This window comes from Coturnix japonica, chromosome 7 (assembly GCF_054131305.1).
Source record: "Coturnix japonica strain WE chromosome 7, WE-NBRP24, whole genome shotgun sequence".
Classification (NCBI taxonomy): domain Eukaryota; kingdom Metazoa; phylum Chordata; class Aves; order Galliformes; family Phasianidae; genus Coturnix; species Coturnix japonica.
In genome coordinates, this window is record NC_140669.1 from 26,819,217 (window position 1) to 26,840,624 (window position 21,408).

The following is a 21,408-nucleotide window of genomic DNA, read 5'->3' on the forward strand; positions in this document are numbered from 1 at the left end:
TAATCTGCAGAAGCACTTACAGTTTAAGTGTCAATGATCTACAGGCTGCTGTTCTTTGAATCCAAGGACCTTCTTAGGGAAGAGTCCCTCCATGTACATGATGTTTCTCCTTATTTGCTTGATGTTTTGAAAATGCCTTGGAAAGGTTGCAGAAATTATTAAGGAGTTAATTGCAGACCAGAATCCCAGAGGAGAAACAGCTTTGACATTAAAACTACACCTACACTACGAGAAACGCATTTCTCTTCCATTCATCTCATAAGAGGAGTCACAAGAAAGGAAACTGGCATGTGAGGCTGGAAACTTAGCAAGGAAACCAGCCCTGTGTTTCAAGCAGCGTTATGAGTTGGCAAAATATTTTCAACCGTTAACAAATTAACTTTAAAAAGAAAACACACCTTGAAAACAAAAACAAGGCAAAACATATAAAAGACATGGAGAACAAGAAACTCTCCAGCACACAGAAAACTCTGATCCTGCACTCCAGGCAGCGACCCACTGTGAGATATCACTGTGTGGGGAAGAAAACACGGTCCCACACCCTGGCACAGCCAACATGCCTTGTGTCAGCCAGCTGCAGTGGCTCCAAGCCAGCTGGAAACAACCCTCCCTACAAAAGCCTCAGCACAGCAGCTTGCTTTTCATAGGGAGTAAAACCACGCAGTGTTATGGACACATCTGTGGGGTGACAATGCTCTCCAAAGCCAGCTGCACATCTAAACTTGCATTTCTGCAGTGCTTTTGGCCAGGGACAGCTCCTTCCCTGCTGAGAGCCAGCCTCAGCTGAGCTTTATGAATGTCAACAAGGAAAAGCTCTTCCCATCTCTTTTCTTTCTGTGCTGTGTGTAAATGGCAACACCTCCAGCCTCTATGCTCAAAGCAACTCCAAACCCAGCAGCAACTGGGGCACATCACACACTAGAAAGTCTTCGCAAAGAAGGAAATATTATGATCCACGAGAAAAACAGTTCAGCACAAGTTCACAGCTTATTAGCCCCTCGAGTACACAGAGGGAGGAAGAAATCCACAGGAAATTAGATCGATTGTGTGGCACAACACATTTGTGCGGGAGATTTTAAGACATTTATTTAGAAGCTGTCTCTGGAATTTTGTGTACTGACACTGCTAATTACGGCCATTACCGGCACAGAGACTGTTGAGCGATGCTAATGAATGCACGGCTCTCCTAGGTGTGTGACTTACTGAGGACCTGCAGGAAGGAAGAGCAGCTGTAAGAGCCTCTGTAAGCCACAGGAAGAGAAAACATTTTGGGCTGAAATTGAGCTACAGATTTTATCATAGGCAATCTCCGGGCAGCAGGAGACTTCGCACCACCTGCTCTGGCTTTACATCAGATCAGGAACCTCTCCTGCGCCAGCTGCCTTCTCTTAAAGCCCTGAGGTCTGAAAGCACTGGCTGCAATATTCCTGAAACACACTAACCGGTTTCCCTAATAGAATAAGGTATCAGGTACTACCAGAGACCACCAAATGAAACAACTGGGTCCCTTCAGTGTTACTCAGAGACATTAGATCACCTGTTAAGCCTAAACGTATTCCTCATCATCATAAAGACCCTGCTCACTACCACCCGAGCTGCTCGCACAGCTCAGCAAGAGAGTCAACAGTCACACTCAGGCACTGCACACCCTGCAGACGTGCAAAGATGAACATGAGTACAGACAGCTGTCAAATACAGTCAAGCTGAGCAATGAGCCACATCTATATCATCACTGGTGATCACATCCCATCCGGGCACTGAGCTCTAAAGACAGCACTAAAGAAGCAAGTGCCCTCTGCAGAACTGTTCTAATCATTACAGCTACGCAAAAGAAACCTGACGTAATGCCAGCCCTGTCCAGAGATCAGTCTATTAAAATCAGAGCAAAATGTCTTCCAGATGTATTTTACATTGACCTCGCCACTGGAGCAGATAGCTCAATCCAACCCTCAGCAGCTTCCTGTCTAGTTTTCTTTGCTTCTGTGCACAGGAAGCCCTTACTGATCTCTTCTCATCCAGGTCTGCTATCCAAACTCTCACTCCTCTCTTCACTAAGAAAGAAAGGATTCCCACACTAGCTGAAGGGTACAGTGGGAGCTGATACCTTACAGTCTCAAGGAGGAGAAAGTGACAAAACGTCAGAGAATTGCAACATGCACTTCCCCAAAGCCTGATGTATAGAACCCCTGATCTGTGCATATTACTACCTACATAAGCAGCCACACGTTCCCACGAAGCAGCGTATTAGCTGCTTTCCCACCGCAAAGCCAGCCTCCTCCCATTTGCTGCTTGTGAGACAGGGGCATCTAGCGGCTGAGCCCTAAAAGAGCAGGGATGAGTCGGGAGCTTAAGGGAAACACAGCTGCTGCTGGCACGGAGACACACGGTTACAAAGCTGTTAGCCTAGCAGCTGCTCCACCCAGACTGAGCTGTAAAGCAAAACAGAAACACATAGCATGAGGGATACCTATATCCTTTAATACCAGCTTTCATATGTCAGACACACAGCGCGCTAGTGAACACATACAGCAACAGTCCCCTAACTCCCAGAAGCCCGTGGCTCAAAAGCCTCTTCAGCACAGCCAGAGTGATACCTTCTAAACAACCTGCCACAGCTTAACCACGTGAGTAATCCTCACTTTGATAGCTGCTCCCGGTCAGTTCAGCTGATGGCTGCTAGCTTTGAAAGCCAGTGTATCACCTTCTCCCATTAAGCCCGTGACAACATCCAAAGACCTGACAGGCATCTACCAGAACCCACCTCCAATGTCTCTTGTCTAGTCTGAACAGCCCTACTCTGACTATTTAGTGCTTGCACATAAGACAGGTTTATTTCTTGTATATAAGACGCAGCTTATTTCCTATCTGATTAATTCTCTACCTTGTACTTCTCCTAGTTTAGCCACATTGTTGGAGATGAAATGTAAACACAGTATTTCACAGCAAGTGAGCCACAAACATACCTAACAGGACTCTCCCTTCTGCTCTCTTTCCCCCTACTTGTAACAACTGAGCATAAAGCTCGCATTTAAGCAGAAGCACCTACTACATCTTTAAGGTCTCTTTTCTGGATAATAATCACTGCTCAAAGCCCGAATAGGTGTGTGTACAGAGTCAAGATTGGGTTTTCTGAGTACCTGCCTTAACACCTCACCCCAGTAAAAGCAGGCAGGATTTAGGTGAGGTTTGCTCCAGATACACTATCAATATAATTGACCAACTTAGTTCAGCTTCTGTGACTGATACTTTGACTTTGATCTCCCCACAGAAGCTGCTAAAAGAAAATAATCAATGCAAAATGCAATCACACTTACAGCATATTGGGAAAATAGAATCCTTCTCTTTCCAGATGTCCTTTAAAAATGAGAAACTTTGTCGTCATAATGCCAAGATATAACACTTGCTATACTTTCAGAAAGCAAATCTTTTTAACTGCAGAAAACGCGACTTCTGTTTGCTGACATCACATACAGCGAACCATAACACCAACATTAAAAAACAGCCACGTTTCTAAACTTATCACTGTTTTATAGGTAGGGTTACAGCTGAAGCCGTGCCCAACGTTCATGATTCCATGGGGCACCTCCACCCAGAGCACCTGGTAAACTGGAGAGCTGCAGTAGGGCAGGTTACAGCGCTGAAGGACAACTAGTGGTAGCAAAGGACAGAGCAGGAGGAACCATTCCTCTCTGGTAGGTGTTTCTGCCCACTGTAGGCAGCTAAAGCACTGGCAGAGATTTGTATCCTCATGGAAATGAGGAAAGATGCAAGCAACCAGAAAACCTGAGACTATTGTCATGGAGAACTGTGTGTACAGTAGAATATAATACAAGACTGGTGCTATAATAAATAGCCAAAGGTTATCTATAGGAAAAACTCACCAATTCTGAGGCCTTCAATCTAGGTGGAAAATTCTGAGATAGGTCACCCAAACTTCACAGAGGAGCAATCTCCAAGAGATGCTGCCTTAGTGGTGGTCAGCCCTTAAATGAAGGCGAGGAGAGATGGAGTCAGGCTCCACCCCTTCAGGGAGCACAGCTGAATTACCCTCACCTGTGCTTCCACAGCTGACCTGACACTTGCTTTAGCTGCTTAATCAGAGGTTCAAGCTGTGATTACCAATTTACTATACAACATGAAACGAGTTTTAGGTGTATAACCACAGTATGCATACAACCAACCTACCAGAGTGCCATCAAGCAGGACTGAAATGCAGTAAGGATCAGGACTGTATTCCACACCATTCCTTCCTCGCTCACAGAGAACTTTCTAGAACAATCTCTGGTTTGCTAGCCCAAGACCTGCTGGAGGCTGGTTTCTAACCATTTTATGTGTACTTTCAGGCTGCTTCTGCACAACACTAGCCCCTAGATGTGCCCTGAATAACTTGCTCACCTCTATTTTCCCCCAGGGAATCCAGCACGACCTTTTTTAGATGCTACAACCACACCAGCGTTGCATCCATGCCCTCCCTCACACCCCAGCTGACTGGAACTGCGCAGGGAACATGGGACCTCGCGTATTCATTGCCTGCCTTCATTCCCTGCTCTGTGTGGGCAGATTAACAAGCAAACACCAAGGACCAGCTAAAGAACTCTAAATCCCACAGTGACAACAACAACGTGGTGATAGAGCCCAGCATAAGGCACCAAAATGGCTCCCGATGCCCTTACCGCTGCGTGGGGGCGGTGCGGCCCGGCCTTACGGCGGCTGGCGGGGCGGGGCGGGGCGGGGCGGGGCGAGGCGGCGCGGCGGCACCATGATGGCGCAGCGGGCGCTGCCCAACCCGTACGCGGACTATGACAAGTCTCTGGGCACCGCGTATTTCGATGCGTCCGGCCGGGTAAGTAGGGATGCAGCGCGGTCCCGGCTGTTCGGGGGACCCTGAGGTTCCTCCGGCCCCATGCGTGGTTTAAAGCTCGGCTGTCTTTCTCCAGCGTGGCCCTGCGATCTCAGCCCGCTGCTGGGCTCCCAGTTTCCAGCCTGCCCTTTTCAGATCCGTGTTAGGAGCTGTGCCGGCCCCGGGCTCCTCCACCCGCTCACTCAGACCTCCTCCCGTTTGCCGATTTGTTGATTTTGGTGTTTCTACATTCTCTGCAGCTGACTCCAGAGTTCACTCAGCGTCTGAACAACAAAATAAGGGAGCTGCTGCAGCAGATGGAGAGGGGCCTGAAGGCTGCTGACCCGCAGGACTGCACGGCTTACACGGGCTGGGCAGGTAGGGCAGCACAGCGGGCATGCCTGCTCACAATGGGGCTGGATGGCTCTGAAGCTGTCCTCCAGGTTAGGCCAAGTCAAACACACTTCTCCACTGTATCCACAGTAAATGTGTGTCGTGACCGGCACTTCTCTTGCACGATCTGTTATTTCTGGAGTCCCCGTTTTTGGCAGCAGAACTCAAACTGCAAAGGAGGACCACAGAGATGACACTGGGTCTTCCCTTCATTAATAGTGCCCGAGCTCTGCAGCAGATAAAGATGGAGGATTCAAGCACACATGCTTGGGAGCAAATACTGGAGCCTTTGAAGAGACTGGCTCCAAATCTAACTGTGGGAAGAGTGCTGACAAGTAAACTGCTCTTCTGTGAAGCAGGCCTTCCCCACCCTATTTCTTCCCCCTGGAGCCAGGGAGGATGCACCTTTCTCTGCATCATCGTCTTTGGATTCTGCTTTGTGCTTTGTCAGCTTTTCTGCCGCTGCTTTCTGCACTGTGCCAGGCTTTATTTTAGGGAGGCATCTTGGGATAGGCAGGTGCTTGTGTGGCTGCTGCAAGACTTCTTCCTTTTTTTTATTTGTATTTTTTACCTGGATGCTGTAATCCCAAATGGCGATTTTCCATGTTATGATCTGAGCACGGCTTGTGCTTGGATGCAGAGGAACTCGATGCCAGCAGTTTGCTTGGGAAGACAGTGTTCGCTGTGTTGTTGCTAAGGTAATGTTACAGCCTGGTGAGAGCAACATCAGAAATGGCTGCTTCAAAATTTTCGTAAGGTAGACAGGCACTGAGAGTGCTCCAAAGCAGTCAGTAAGAAATGCAAGAATGCCGCTGCTGAATTCCAGCATGGGAGAACATTAATTTCTTCCTTTTTTTCCCCCTTCTCTGGAATCACTTCTCGCTGGGCATACAACCTTCTTGCTCTGGCTAATAGGATTAGAAGAAGCCTGGGGGCAGTTTTCCCGTGGGTCACTGCCAGAGGAGTGAAGTTTGCACATATTACATTGTATCTTAGGCACCCACATTTCTTTTCTAATCCTAGCTGTATTAATTTATTCAGTGCTGGTTTCCAGAGAGCAAATTAATTGGGCCAAGACAGCAGCTTCTTCCCTTAATTGCTTATGTAGAAAAGCCTTGTTGAGCATCTTCTCATGTAAATCATTGCCCAGCAGTCTGAAATCAACCTGCACTCTTGTGGCCGCTAATAAGAAAGATTTGAAATGTGCCTCTTCTAGCGTAAACTCTGTGTGAAATGCATCGTACTTGAGCATACTACATTACACCCAGTAATACACAGCATATGCTGGCACTTTATTTTGGTGCCTTTTTCTTTCCCAACACACTTGAGAACCTTTCCTCCCCTTGCTTGCTTTTGTGCCAGATAAACCACGGCTTCTTGGCACGTGAACTTGGAGCAGAAGTAGGGAAGGACTTGCATTTTCAGCTCAGAGGCAGAGACAATGTGCTCTGATCGAGATTATCCTGCGTACAGCTGAATGTCCTCAAAACACATTTGGATCAGCTCGTTATGATTTCATTCAGTTCCCCATAGAGATCAGGGCCCTGTAGGCAAAGCCTTGAATGTGCCTGGGTATATACCGGGCTCAGCTCTTGTGTTCCGTTTTGTCTTCTAATCAGTTTAGCTAGACAGCTGCAAAAGCTTTTATGGTCCTAATCTGTTTCCCTGTTATTGGAGTATTGACTGAGGGAAAGTAAACTGCTGTAAGCTAATTTTGAATCAGAAACAGTTTGAATCCTGGCAGAAGTACGAAGCTCTCATCCATTTTCAAACGGATTAGCATGAGGATGCCCAAGAGTTGTCTGAGCACTGGTGTTTCACAGAAGCCAGGAAGCCTTGGTCCAAAGGCTACCTAGACTAGAAGACCAGATGGAGGAAAAGAACCAAGAGACTTGATGTCACTACTGCCACCGCTTTGCTGACTGCAAAAGCCAGGAAGCATCTGAGTCTGATCCCAGGTGGTCTGTTGTGTCCTTCCAAGATGATGGGGTGCTCTGCTCTCTGAAACATTATGTAAGGCAGATAGCCCACTCAATGCCTCTTCTGGCAGCGCTTTTGGGATTTGTTTCCCATGCAGACATTGCTTTCTCTAGCAATGCATTAGTTGTGGCTTTGACAGCTTGAGAGCCTCGGAAAGGGAGCCTGCTTTGGCAGGGGGGTTGGACTTGATGATCTCTAGAGGTCCCTTCCAACCCCTACAATTCTGTGATTCTGTGAAAGAAACGAGTGAGTGCAGGTAGCTTGCACCAGCTTTTGGCTGGCTTGAGAGTAGGGCTGAGCTGCCTTTTGAAAGGAGTCTTCAAAGACACATCCAGCAAGAGAAAAGCAGTTCAGCAATGGATAGAAATACAGGAAAAGCACCTTTTGATCACTTTAGTGTAATATCGTAGTTCTAACCTCATAATCCCAAGAACTTACAGTTCTATTCAGAAGAAAAGAGAAACATCAGAAATGGCTTTGGAATGCATTAGCGAGTGTGAGATAATATCCATACCTCTGCACCACAAAAGATGCTTATTATCCTTTGAGCTGGGCAGTAGAGCTTTTCCACCCCACTCTGTAACTTTTATGCCATGCTTCCTCAAAATGACATTGAGTTTCCCACAAGAAACCATCACGTTTTCTTGCACTGTGTAGATATAAGTTTCCACTTCTCTCTATTCTTCAATGTCTTGCTTTGAGAGTGCTGGCTGACTTACTTCTCTGGGTCAACGTAAGATCTCCAAGCTCTTTCCTTGCTGCTGTAGATGACAAGTTTGGGACTGATCCAAATTAGCAGCAACCCAGAAATCTCTTGTGGGAACCTTGTGACCTTCGTGAAAGGACCACACTGGAGCTCATCTCCTGGTAGATAAGGAGGCGTGTTCAGAGCAGTGTAATGGGTGTCCCTGCTGGTCTTGTCAGCACTGCAGTGGAGCTGTCACCACTTTTATCCGTTCTGCTCAGCACGAGGAGAAAGCTTTGCCCTGCTGCTGTTCTCCCACCAGCAGAACTGTTTGCAGTGGTAGTGCAACCAACAGAACTCGTGGGGAAGCCAAGACACAGTTTTTCTGTTTGATCAACAGAACAGTCATATGGTAGAGACTGTTTTCAGCCTCTTGCAGTGCTTTAGCTCCTGAGCAAGAGCTTATCTTCTCTCTGCCCTGTTGGAGGTAATGGATACTGAAATTAGGACCGTTGGCATTAGCTTGTTGCTGCAAATACATCCATTTCCAGTGCATACATTTAAATCTCCTCCCACACCTCCCCAAAAGAAATACTTAATGCAAAGCATTTCTCTGCATCTGTAACATTTCTTATACAGGGGGGCAAGAGATGGAGATGTTAAATAAACAGGCTTTGATGCGAGATACACAAAACTGGTATTTGCCTCCTGATTCCCCGCAGCTAGCAAGTACCTCCAGAGTTCACATTGCAGTACATTGGCTCCTTGCACGCTAGAGACAGCAATTTTGGTCATCAGAGCCCTATTAAAAAGATACGCTGTCAACAGCACACATGTTCACCACAATCCTGCACCAAGCGATGTCTGATGTACAGGTGGCTGTACAGCAAGATCTTATGCTGCAAGGAGAAACAAAAAGTGAAGTATGTAGAAACTGCAGAGAAAGAAGGTCCATTTCCCCTGCAGGTGACTGCATTCTGTATCACTCCACACACAGCTTTATGCGTGGTCCTGTCCTCCCCTGCTGGATTTCCCTCCTGTGTTCACAAGCAGCAACAAAGCAAACAACTGGCTGAAGGCAGCGCTGCGCTGTGCCCTGCTGGTCATCTCAGGAGCGGGAATTCCTTTAAGAATGAGTTGAAAAAATTGTGTTTAGAGACAGTTTGTATTGCTTTTGGTTTTTAAATATAAAGGGGAGGGGGATAAATGACTGAGGAAAGCAAAGGTCTCATTCCCATTCCTTAATATAGGTTAGTACAGGTCTGTGCTTTTTGGAATCTTCTCCAAAAGACTGACCATTGGAGAGCGCTTAGGCTGGAGAGGAAAGGGAGCAAGGACTGTTTTGCAAGATGAAAAGCAGAGAAGTCAGTGGAAAACACTGCTGGGACATTTACTTTCTCAGCATTCAGTCCTAGCAGTGGTCTTGGCATAGTAGTTATGTAGAGAATTAGGGTGGTACGATGGCCGTTGGAATATAAGTTACTTACAAAGCAAGAAGGTGTATATCAAAGCAGGTAACTCAAAAGTGCAAGTTGTGCTCAGACAGCTGTCAGATGGGTTAAGAGTCTAGAGGCTGTCCTTGGTGCTCATAGATTTGCTGGCTGGAAGAGGAGCTCCCCTTTAAAGAAGGGCTTCATGTCCACATCCCGATAAACCCGAATGATGTTATCATGCACCTGAGCTTCTCTCTCAGAAATACTAACGCTGAACTGCTTAGAGAGAGGACAGAGTTATTAACTGCAGCAGGAAATGGAAATCTGCCCTTAATGTACAAGCAAAATTGAATTGTCTGTAGTACGAAGCTTTCGAGATTACCCATGCAAAATGAGAAGGGGATCTAAATTTAAAATTGTCCACAGTACTATAGCAAGTAATTCTGCAGCATGCTTTTTCTTACACCACCACCTCTGCTTTTGTAAGATGCACCAGTCTGTTGTGTAGGTCTTGGGATCTGCTCAGTGGGAGAAGAAAGAGCCAAGCAGGATGTCTCAAGGGTGTTGCTTCCCAGTGCTGAAGATGTGTCACTTTTTAATGTGATCCAAGTCAAGGGACCCAGCCCTTCACCTCTTGGCATGAGAAAAAGCAATTAAGACAGGGTAACAACTTGCATGCTTTGCCACCAGTCCTGTCTTGCCTGATGTTTTCTGGTGTTCCAGGTTTTACAAACCAGCCCCAGGCATGATTCGTAGGTCTAGGTGTGTTTGTCTGGGTCTCATCTTTTGCTCTCAACTACTAAAACAGTATGTAACCTTTGTAGCAGAAGCTCTGTTAGCCTCCAGGCCCACCTGGGTCAGATGCTACGACTTGTTGACTTGCAGTCCACTCATAAGCAGCGTGAGATAGAAAGAGGTCAGAAAGCAGTAGAAGCTATGGATGGTGCTGCTGGGCATTATGTTCTGCACGTACCCAAGCAGAGCCTGCAAGGCTCATGACCTAGATGAGGCTGAGTGCCAGGCTTTTCAATGTGTAAAAACAACCAAACTATATAGTGGAAAGAAGACATAAAAAGTAAACTCTGATGGTTACAAAACTTGCATTCCTTTTGCAGGCATTGCTGTGTTGTATTTGCACCTGCATGATGTGTATGGAGACCCAGCATACCTCCATGTGGCCCATGAGTATGTGAAGAAGAGCCTGAGCTGTCTGACAAGACGATCCATCACTTTCTTGTGTGGAGACGCTGGGCCCCTGGCAGTGGCTGCGGTCATCTACCACAAACTGCAGAACCACAAGCAGTCAGAAGACTGCATCACTCGGTAAAATGCACGGTTATGCCTTTCTGTTCTTTCTGCACTTGCTGTAGAACTGGCCCCGGTTTGTACCAGGCCGATTCCTCTGTGCCCCAATAAGTTTTGGTACAATCTCAGAGAATTCAGAAACATAACAAGACAAGCAAACTTGCTGTGTCCTGAAGAAGCATCTAGCTTAAGGACAAACGTGTGGCTACAGGCAGGGGAGCAAAGGGTATTCCTTAGTTGGTATTGCCACTTTAGAAGTAACTCAGATAAGAGAAAAATAGTGTCCAAATAAATACATTCACAAAAAAATTAAGGTGAGGTTTGGGAGTTTTTAGAACCCTTAGATTCAGCTTGACATCCATTTTGATGACGAGAAGAAATGCGTCACTTGCTTCCACTCGCTATTTGTTAGTTGACTTTGACTTAAACCTAAGATTGGAGCATCCTTTTCAAGTGCTGAATGCAGCTGGTTATGATTCATTTATTTCTATTTCCTGCCTTCCCTCAACTGTTTTCAAATGTATTTTTGTTGGATACTTAAGGAAAAAGAGGATGTACAAGCAGCATTAACAATCAGATCAGCATATGGCAGAGGAAGGAAAAACAGCTACGGATAGGGGGAGACTGCAGTTGCAAGCTCTTCTTGCTCAAAGGATATTGACAAAATGAGAAAGAGCCCTGCATAGAATTGCTATTTTGAGTGGTCAGCACACTAGCAAGACAAAAACACAGGCACTTCAGTATGACACCAATGCCCTTAAAACAGCCATGATGCATAACACTGATTAAAATGCCATAGATAGGTATCTGAGGTACCCGTATGATTTGGAGACTCGGTTCCTACTCCTTTAACTAGAGCAGCTTTTCATTCACGCAGATCTGGTCAGCCTGAAGACAGAACTCCCTTTTTGAATTCTTGAAATAATCTGTGGTTTTAGTTTTGCTTGATAACTGTGTCGAAGTGGTGAATCTCACTATATTGAATGTATTTGTTACTAACAATGGAACTAACCTGTCAAACATTACCAGCCAGTTCAGTTATAACACAAGCCCCAGGTTGTAGAAAATCCCTAATATCTGCTTGCTGTAGAACTCCCCCTCATGTATCCCCCCTGTTCTCCCTACAGTTTTGTGGCAGAGTGGAAACGTGATTAATCCTGCACTGCCATCTAATGGCATAATAAGGGCAGAGCCTTGGAAATGCTTTTCTTCATACATCTGAAAGAAAAAATGGGTCTTTCTGGAAGAAACAGTTAAGCTGTCCTTACTGTGCTGCCAGTTCCCAGAGCAGTTAGCCTGACCATGCTCGCTTTACAAAGGGAGTATTTCTGTTTGAGAAACAGCTCCCTTGATCCAGACTCTTAAGTGAGCTTTGAATATGCTTTTTGGTTACAGAAGAATTGCTACATTATGCGGTGCAAGTGTATAGAAAATGCACTTTGGTTCCAGCTAGAGAGAAGAGTCAGGGCATACACAAATCCCATCTTGCTCTGTGCTGCCTCACCTTCCCTCGGTCTAAAAAACAGTGATTCTTTGGCAGCTGGGACAACAGGATGATTTGTGAGTGGTGGCTCTTTCTTTCAGGCTCTCAGTTTACACCCTCACATCTGAGAAACACATCCTGGCAACACATCTCCTACTGTACGTATGCTGTGCAGTCCTGCCACACATATCTAAAGCAACAGAAAGTCCCCTGATAACCATAGCTAGGAAAGCAGGTAGAGGCAGAAGCAGTAACGCATAGGGAGCAAGAACAGTAGCTCCAACTATTCCAGATTTCCCCACTAAGAGAAGCTTCCACATCCATATTGCTGAAAATCTCTAGCAAGGGTGGAACTGTTTATCCACCCATCCATTCTTGCTATTTCACCTGACATTTCTCTGACATCCTCAACAGTCAGCATCTGTTCCTACCAACCTGCTGCTGAACTGCCATGCTCCTCCTTGGAAACCCTCCTCTTCATCTGCTTTCCTTTAACATGGGGACAGGAGACTCGAGGAGGCAGGATTGTTTCTTCAGGCCACACAGCTGGGAGCAGGATCCCTGCCAGATGGGTTTGCCAGGACTCCACTTACTCCCAGTCTCGGATGCAGAATCTGTCTCATGGGTTTAATCCGTGAGAAGCCTCCCCTAAGAGCAGTGCAAGACAAGATGAGGTCAGGCCATCTCCTTGAGACATTTCTCCCTCCTTTCTCCTTTAATCTCTCTGCTTACTTTGAGTCCAGTGCCAAGGGAAACTCTTACCACAGGGAGTCCGAGCCCAGCGTCCTCTCTCTGCTCTGAGGGTACACTGGACGTTTGGTTGCTTCTTTTTTTCACAGCACACAGCTCTGCCTAGCAGCAAGGGCTGCCAAAGCACCTCTTCTGTTCTCCACACTGCTGTGACAGGGAAGCCCTGCACACACAGCTCTCATTTTAGCCCTTTTCCCTGTTGCAGCCACAGCAGGACAGCTTTGAAGCTGCTGATGCCAGAGTTTTAAAAATGATGGCCTTTTTCAGAGTGTTTTGTCGGAGAGGAATGGAAAAATAAAGACAGAGCCTCTCACATCTCTGCCTGCTGCTCATGGAAGGACATCCAGCCTTGGTGCTGCTGTGGGGAGAGGCAAAACAAGAAACCTGCATTAAAAGTGAACTGAACTGTAACGTGCCAGTGTGCACAGCACTCAATCCCCATTAGAACAACAGGAATATCACCAAATTTGCAACATGGAAATAGTCAGGAAAAATGGCACAGAACGTTTCTGACTCCATCAGAGCTTTTGCTGTGCACTTATGGGCCAAAGGCTGGTGCCAACCAAGTAGCTGTCACTGTGGGGCTGCCCCACAGACAGCCCATAGTGTTCATGCTGCACACACTGTCCTCATTATTGCATAACTCACTCCACAGCTCTTACCCAGATTTCTATCTCATGCAAGCATTGCTCTGCATACCTTGTAGGCATGGAACAAAATGAGCTTTGCTGTCAGGACTTGTAAGAATACAGGTTGAGGTATTCCCACATGCTTACAGCACTGGCTTGACTTTATGGCATTCCTTGAGCAGCCAAATTAGGCAGATACTTCAATTTGAAAGCAGCCATTTTTGGCAAAGGTCTGCACTTCCTGTGGCCTCATGGGAAAGTAATGGTGATTGTCTCCTGTAGGCCAGACTTCCCCACAAGTAGCTTTCCCAGAGCTAGTGCTCTGAGATAGTATATACATGTAGTATGGCTACAGTGTGAAACACTGAACAAAGTAAAGTAATAAGCCAAGGAAAAAGCAAAGGAGAAGGAGGGATTTTGTACCTTGTGTAACAAGGAAGCTGAGACAGGAACTTTCATGGCATCACTTAGGGCATAAGGCAGCACTACGGAATAAAGGCTGTTTTAGATCTCCAGTCCCACTGCTTGTTTACGTGCCTTTGACTGTCCTCTGATCTCCCTCGTATGTTTTTTTCTTTCTAGTCTGCTCCACCTACACAAGGTTGATCCACGAGTGCCAGATGAGCTGCTGTATGGGCGCATGGGATATCTGTATGCACTGCTGTTTGTGAACAAGCACTTCGGAGAGGAAAAGATCCCTCAAAGTCACATTCAGCAGGTACTGTGGCTTCTCAACAGTGGAGGCGGAATTAGCCACCTGATGATTTATTAGCTGTCTCTTCCCATTCCACTCACCTTTAAGCAGGTATAAATCAGTGCTAGATGTAGAAAACTCTGGCAACAAATGAGAATCCACACCGTGGTTTCCCTGCTGCTCATCCTCTTGGGAAGAGAAAGCGCTACATGTCCCTCTCACCCCATCCCTGAAATCCACATAGATGCCCAGACAGCACTGAATTGGCATCTCTTTCACTCCTCCAGCAACACTCATCACCTTACATGGGAGATTAACCTGAAATAGAAAAAGCTGTTGTTATCTGCTGTGCTAGGTGTAAGATTATAGTACTTTCCTCACCTGCATCTGTTCTCATCCACAGGTCTGTGAAGCAGTTGTAGCCTCAGGAGAGAGCCTGGCCAAAAGGAGGAACTTTGCAACCAAGAGCCCACTGATGTATGAGTGGTACCAGGAGTACTATGTAGGGGCAGCCCATGGCTTGGCTGGGATTTATTACTATCTCATGCAGGTAAGAGGCACCTAGAGGGGAGGGGCTGACAGCACCTGTTTCTCATTTCTTTGAATGATAAGGAGTATCTGAATAGCTTCATGGTGACATCAAGCCAGGCAAAACCTCTTATCTGAGGCACTCTCCTGTTTGATCACACATCTCCACTTCTGATGTTTCTCTTCATGTCTATGAGTTTGGATTTTCCATCTCCATGGACATTTGGAGGATCTACGTTATACAAGCAGTTTCATGTAATGAAGGCCTGCGGATCAGCAGGATCTAAGCGTCTCTATCTTTTAGTTGCTTATAAAGTATTGCCATTTGTTGACATCTTTGGGTTTATTGGATTTATGTATTTTTAGGAGGCGGTGACTTGGAGCAGTCTCAGATCATTACAGAGTGAAAATCGCTGTAAGAAAAGCGTGCTGAAAGAGATCATAGATGTAGTAGGAAAGTTGGAAATGTCTCCCAAAATCAGAGCTTCTATCTCAGTGTTAGAGCAGCAGGACTACTTTTATTAAGCAGCTGAGTTCTGTAGCACCTGAATTGGCAGAGCAAGGCAAGAGGTTGGAGCTGCAGTGCCTCTTTACTTTGACGTGGTCTTTCTTACAGTTTCTCACAACTCATTGCTGTTCTGGGAATCTTCCCTGCCCTCGCTATGAAATCAGGGTGAAAATTCCCACGTGGATCATTTTTTTTTTGCATAAAACTGCAATATTTAAGCTTTGTAATAACAGCAATAAACAATACTGCTTTTTCAAAGCAGTTAGAGTACCCACCAAATGGTTTGAATATAGTAAGGCTTATAGAAGTATGATTTTTTGTTTGATATTAGGCTACTCACAGCAAGTGGAAGACCGCCAGGTTTCAAGCACTTGGCTTCCCTTCAGGAAGTCTGTCTCCCATAAAATGCTACGTAGGCTTCACGCTTCTCTGCTGTATGAAACACAAGGAGCCTGGACCAGCCAAGCATAACACACAAAAACCCGTGGGAGAAGCAGACGATGGGAATGCAGAGAGGAGGATGTTGGACTTATGGTCTCCAGTGGTTTTATAGCAGAAGTATTGATTCTTAATTTTCAAGTTATCACCATCTTGGGAACAGCGTGATCCCTAGATTAAAGTCTCACTGCAGTCTGCTGCAGGAGGTCAGACCAGTGCAGATACCCTGTGGGGCAGCATCATTTGGAGAGGAAGCTGAAGGCCCTTCCTTGCTTCCATCCTGAGGTCAGTGGTGAAGTTACCCCCTTGCAGTTACCCAGAAACATCCATGAAAAGGCAGCATCGCAGGCAGTTGGGCTGGATGAGCAGCTCACAGCTGCTGTGCTCTGGGTGCTAGGGATCATTCCTGAAATTCATCCCTAACGCTGTTTTTATGCAGTTTACCTTTTTACTCCAAAGCCGGTTACGTGAAACCATGTCTACCTAGTTCCAGGAAAGGACTACTTCTCTTGCTTAGAGGGCTGTGTGACACACTTGGGGAAGCTTTTGTTTTTAGGGATGCAAGAGTGTGACTGGAAATGAGTCGCTGCTGACAGAGCAGGCTGAGGTCTATCAGGTATTTGGGTCGTGAAAGACTGGGCCAAAGAAACAACTTCATTTACAAGGAGCAAGAACAGATGTGATTATAACTGGCTTTGTTTCTTTCAGACAGACCTTGGGTCCGTTAGGGAGAGACACAGTGGTAACTCTCCTGTTATTAACACTTTGTGTCTCTTAGCCTGGCCTCGGAGTGAGCCAAGTAAAGCTGCACAACACAGTCAAACCCAGTGTGGACTATGTCTGCCAGCTCAAATTCCCATCAGGCAATTACCCTCCCTGCATCGATGACACCAGAGACCTACTTGTCCACTGGTGCCACGGGGCACCAGGCGTTATCTACATGCTTCTCCAGGCCTACAAGGTACCAGAAATCTTGCAGATATCCTTTGGGGACCCCCAAATGTGCTTATGTAGCTAATTAACACAGGCCTCCCCCCCTCACACAGGGATGCGCCCTGTGCAAGGAAATGACTTCATCGTGGGGGAATGTTTCTTGTCTCTCCAGGTGTTTGGGGAACAGCAGTACCTAAACGATGCCCTGCAGTGTGCAGAAGTGATCTGGCAGTACGGGTTATTGAAGAAAGGCTACGGGCTCTGCCACGGGACTGCTGGCAACGCCTATGCTTTCCTAGCACTGTACAACCTCACTCAGAACATGAAATACCTGTACCGGGCCTGCAAGGTGAGAGCCTGTGCGAGAGGAGGGAGAGGATTATTTGCTTCTGCCTTTTTACATTGCAGCTTCTTCCCTTGAAACCTAATTTCTAGCGTGGTAAAGAGGGAGCTGATTCTAATCAGCTCCACCAGCACAGTCCCTGAGCAGGGTAGTTGCTGCATGACAGCCCGCATAGAAGGAATAGTTTACAGTCTTGCTCTGCAAAGGGATAATGTGAGGGTGAAGGTGGTAATTATCTCACCATGCATCTCGAATGATATCTGAACGCTGTTCCTTTTTTTCATAGTTTGCAGAGTGGTGTTTAAGCTACGGTCAGCACGGCTGTCGGACTCCAGACACGCCGTTCTCCCTCTTTGAAGGTAAACCTCCATTCCTCAGCATGTGTTCTGCTCCTGGAAATGAGTCAGTTCAGCTCTGAGGAAAATGTTCTGCTGAACTCTTGGCAAAATTCAGCATAAAGAATGAGAGGGAAATAGCATTTGCTGTTTTTACCCTTCCCCAGAAGTAGTGTTCCTGTAACAGGCCAGTGGCTCCTCTTGGAGCATATTGTCCTCTTGGGCCTTCAGCACAGATTCTGCACACACCTTAAGGGAATGACTTTAGTGGGTACGGGCCAAAGTCTGCCTTCAGGCAATTTGCAGCCTGGCTCTTTGGTCTCTATGCCTTTTTGAGGATTAAAATCCTGCGTCGGCTTTCCAGTTCCATTCCAAAGATGAATGAAGAGCAAGCAGGGTCACTTTTGTAGTGTTCATTGACTTCCCCCAAAATCTGCCATTAGCAGGTATGGCTGAAAGAACTGGTTCCTCAGTTGGGGCGCATCAAAGAGCAAGAGCCAGACACATAGAGAGGGTCTGAGCCAACACAACAGGATCCCAAGTTTTGCAAAGATATTCAGATTCTTAAGCCCATAGACAGGTGAAGCAGAAGGAAGGGGGATGGAAGTGGGGAAATCTGCCATACCTTCCCAGGTGCTTTTCCAACACATGACTAATTTCAAAATGCTCTCCGCACTGCAGAACCTGAGCTGGTTGGGAAGTGTAGGCTCAGACCTTGGACATGATGTAGCTCCTTCTGAATACATTTTCCTGCTTTGTGTCTTCATGACGAATTCTCTCCTTGAACAACTGCTAACTTTGATGCCCAGATGGAATCTCTCTGAAGCACTTTGTTTTTTCTCGTTCTCAGGGATGGCTGGAACAATTTACTTTCTTGCTGACCTGCTGGTGCCGACCAAGGCCAGGTTCCCTGCATTTGAACTGTGAACCTACGCTAGGCAGTTCCTTGCCTAAATCTTTCTGCACTTGGAAAAGCAGTTCAGAGCTGCTTCCTCCTCCTTCTGAACTCATCGTTGTTTACTTAACTGAACGTAAATCCATCCTCCTAGAGCACGCCGAGTTCTCTAATATGTCTAGTTGTTTTGTTGCATTGTTTCAGTTTAAATAACAAGGTGCAGGTTTTGCTGGTGTCTCCTGAAAGCACAGGGGTGCAGCAAGGAGAAGGGAAATATGTACAGTATTTTGTGTGCTATAAAGTTTTGCTATTTTCTGTATCCTGTTTCCTGGGAGAAAGTTTTCTATTGAATGTAACTTTGCCTGTTTAATTTGTTTGTTTTGGTGCTGCCAAACAGTTACAGGAAGTTGACCTTGGAAAACAAAAGATAAAACACTGAGACTACTGCCCTTCAATGTGCTTTGAAACTTTCTCTTTCTGCCCATGCAGGGAGTAGGTAGTTCAGGAGCTGGGCTGCTCCACAAGAAGTGAATGTGATGTGCTGTGGGATCTCTCCTTTTTTTGATGTCAGATTGCAAGCAGAGCAGCTGGAATTGACGTGGTCTTGTTCAGCCTTGGCCTGAATTTACACCTGTCTGCTTTATAGGTGAAGGTAATTACGCATAGCTCTTATGTGCATCTCTGCCAGTGCCAGACAAATAATCCACTCGCTTTTGTGCTTATTTGCTGCCTTATGCTAAAACCTTGCAAAGTCCATTGGTCATGTCATGGAAAATTGTAATTTAATAGTAAGCAGGATGCATACTGGTGTGGGAGCTCCTATTTAGCTTTGAAAATTCATTTTGCAATCTCATATTTAAAAACATGGATATTATATGGATGTTATAGCAGATCAGCAGCAGCAGAATAAAAACAGCAACGTATCTCACTGAGTTCTCTCAGTGTTCAGCCTGTTACCTGTCTACAGGATATGTACAGGCTTTTGTTTTACAAGCTTTCTAGAACCTGGATAATTCGAGGCACTTGTTACTGCTTCTCGTAGCTTGACATCCACTACATCTATTGAACTGGAAAATCTGCTCTAGGTTCAACAGCTTTGACCTGACAGCGCACCAAAAAGTTGCAAGGGGTAAATCAGCTTCGGAGCCCTTTGTTGATGCTACACTAATTTGCAGCACCCCCTAATTAAACCATTGCATATTTTTTTTAGCTCCAACCATCAGCTCAGTACTGAGTACAGTAGAGGTTACTGACTCCACTATACTACTTTGTGCTGTTTGATGGCAGCTCCTCAGCCCACACAAGTGTGGGCACAGGTTTGGTTTTACAGGGGAAAGCTGATGAGTGGTTGAGGACAAGAGCAGGGCAGCTTTAGGGCAGCACAGGCTGTCTCCAAGTCAGCAGCACAAAGTGGGAGCTGCACAAGCTGTCTTAATATTTTCCAGAGGGCACAGTGCAGCTGTGACGACCAAACCTGGTGTGTTCACAGCTAGCTTACCTCACAACAGTGGCATAGGCAGACCTGAAAGAAGCTGTTTCAGTGAAGAGTAGGAAGCATTCTGAAGACTCCTCTCCTCAAAGAGCAGCCCCACAGCCAGCTCATCAGAAGACAGCCTGATGCACAGCAATGTAAATCTGCCTTAGGCTCAGCCTTCCTGGCAGGAGCCTGAAGCTGGTTTGTGCAGCCTAATGGGTCAGCACTGTGGTTCACACACAGGACTGGTGCAGAACTGGCAGGTGGAGCACTGTTCAATAAAACATGAAAACAAGCGAGCTTTGTGTTGTTTTTTCTCATTTTGTGACCTCATACTCATCAGAAATAAATGAAAACCACAGCTTAAATGCACCATCACCCAGCTTAATTTGTGCTTTCTCTAATTCTCAGTGTAACAGAAAACCACAACCCCAGACATACCTGTTCCACACAGATCAGGGGCATTCTGCAACTCTGCTGGAGGTCGGTTCACATTTGACAACGCAAACTCAAAAGCACCATCATATATCTTCAGAATAAACTTTTCCCAACTAATCATTATGAGGATTCACAATCTGTTGTGCTGGGAATGTGGTGTGTACTGGAATACAAGAGACAAGTACAGTGAAAACTCTAGGAAAGTGATACTGGATCGAGTAAGTCAACTAGCAGCCTAAAGGTTGTTAGCCAGTAGTGTCTGAAATGACAGGGATTTTCGGGCCAGTAGGGTTTTGCAGGGGCTTCCTGGGCTCAGGGTGTGCAATGTTAGCTTGCAAACTCACTGTCAACCCAGATGGAAAATTCCTTAGCACTCAGACCAGCGTAGACTCAAACCTCCAAATACAGTATCATAGCTGGCAGAGCTGGATGCTTCAGCATCTTTATGGCTGGGCCTTTTTACTCATAGGGCTCACTAACCTTGGCAAGAGGGGCAAGCATAGACTTCTGGATTACAGCTGAATTTCAGAGGATTGCTTCATTGACTGTTACCTTCCTGAAACAATCAAAAGATGCTTTATACCTTCTGCATACCTTTTTCTTTCCTTTTTCTTTTTGAGGAGAGGGTGGTATTTTTGTTTTGATCCTCAGCTTTGCTTTTCCCAGTTCTGGAAAAGTCATCTACGAGGGGCAAGATCTGGAGCCAGCGCCTGATCCGTGTAAAGCCCACGGCATTAAGCTGATTTAGAGCAGTTCAGGATCCAGCCTCTCTACGACAGCTGAATGTAGGAGTCAGGCAGAGTTTAATTAACTTTGAATGGCTGATCACATTTCGGGCCCACCTAATGAACTTGTTTGTGCCTGACCTTAAAAGCAAGCCTGGGTATATTAATTAAGGGATCCTAGTGACAAATACGTGACAGGTAGAACTGTAGGGTTTTTATTTGTTGGTTTTCTGGTTTGAAAAGAACTGGCCAACTCTTCCATCATTCAGACAGCAGCAGGATAGTCCCCATCAAAGACCTCTTTGCCACAAGCTGGAAACAGACACAAAAGCACTCTTAACACAGACATATTTATATCCCTCATGTACCCCCTGGGCTTCAGAGAGCTTCTTCCTGGCTCTGGAGTGAGAATTATGGATGCTGATACTGCAGAAGTGGCATTGCTTGGTTCAGGCAGTGCTTTGTACAGACATAGATGAGACAGAGAGCAGTAGGGCTCTCTGCACTGACCGTCATGCTGGGATCACTGTGAATGTGGCATTTGGTGTCTGGAGACAAGTATCACCAACCCAGTACCACCCCACTGGTACAACTTACCT

The 21,408-nt window shown here is 46.1% G+C and overlaps 2 protein-coding genes across 5 annotated transcripts in view; one reads left to right on the forward strand and one right to left on the reverse strand.

Annotated features, from left to right (window-relative positions):
- CPS1 (carbamoyl-phosphate synthase 1) overlaps positions 1-13,020 on the reverse strand; it is a 113,763-nt gene extending 100,743 nt beyond the window's left edge. The window contains exons 1-2 of one of the 2 annotated variants that reach the window (XM_085553501.1): positions 12,882-13,020; positions 12,555-12,767 (exon numbers count right to left, since the gene is read on the reverse strand). In XM_085553501.1, coding sequence (XP_085409627.1) covers positions 12,555-12,572 — 18 coding nt within the window. In that variant the 5' untranslated portion in view covers positions 12,573-12,767; positions 12,882-13,020. Of the gene's footprint in view, positions 1-3,881; positions 3,963-12,554; positions 12,768-12,881 lie in introns of those variants that run through there. The other variant, XM_085553502.1, reaches the window with a different exon arrangement.
- Positions 4,741-19,945, forward strand: LANCL1 (LanC like glutathione S-transferase 1). 3 transcript variants are annotated; one of them, XR_014948384.1, is made up of 9 exons: positions 4,741-4,843; positions 5,101-5,218; positions 10,447-10,654; positions 14,081-14,216; positions 14,596-14,742; positions 15,560-16,627; positions 16,772-16,948; positions 17,229-17,301; positions 18,128-19,945. XR_014948384.1 is itself a non-coding variant. In XM_015868012.3 (9 exons), exons 1-9 carry the CDS (start codon positions 4,760-4,762, stop codon positions 18,202-18,204), a joined length of 1,203 nt encoding a protein of 400 aa, XP_015723498.2. In that variant the 5' UTR covers positions 4,741-4,759; the 3' UTR covers positions 18,205-19,945. The 3 variants fall into 3 exon arrangements, 2 of the variants coding, with proteins under 2 accessions (XP_015723498.2, XP_085409650.1); XM_015868012.3 differs by having other exon boundaries at positions 16,445-16,627; XM_085553524.1 differs by lacking the exon at positions 5,101-5,218 and having other exon boundaries at positions 16,445-16,627.
- Positions 19,946-21,408: the final 1,463 nt, after the last annotated feature.

Bases quoted from the DNA above. Each gene is read 5' to 3' on its own strand.
- LANCL1 (XM_015868012.3), top strand. From the start codon at position 4,760: ATGATGGCGCAGCGGGCGCTGCCCAACCCGTACGCGGACTATGACAAG. The intron at 4,844-5,100 runs GTAAGTAGGGAT...CATTCTCTGCAG, and splicing joins ATTTCGATGCGTCCGGCCGG to CTGACTCCAGAGTTCACTCA. The intron at 10,655-14,080 runs GTAAAATGCACG...TTTTCTTTCTAG, and splicing joins TCAGAAGACTGCATCACTCG to TCTGCTCCACCTACACAAGG.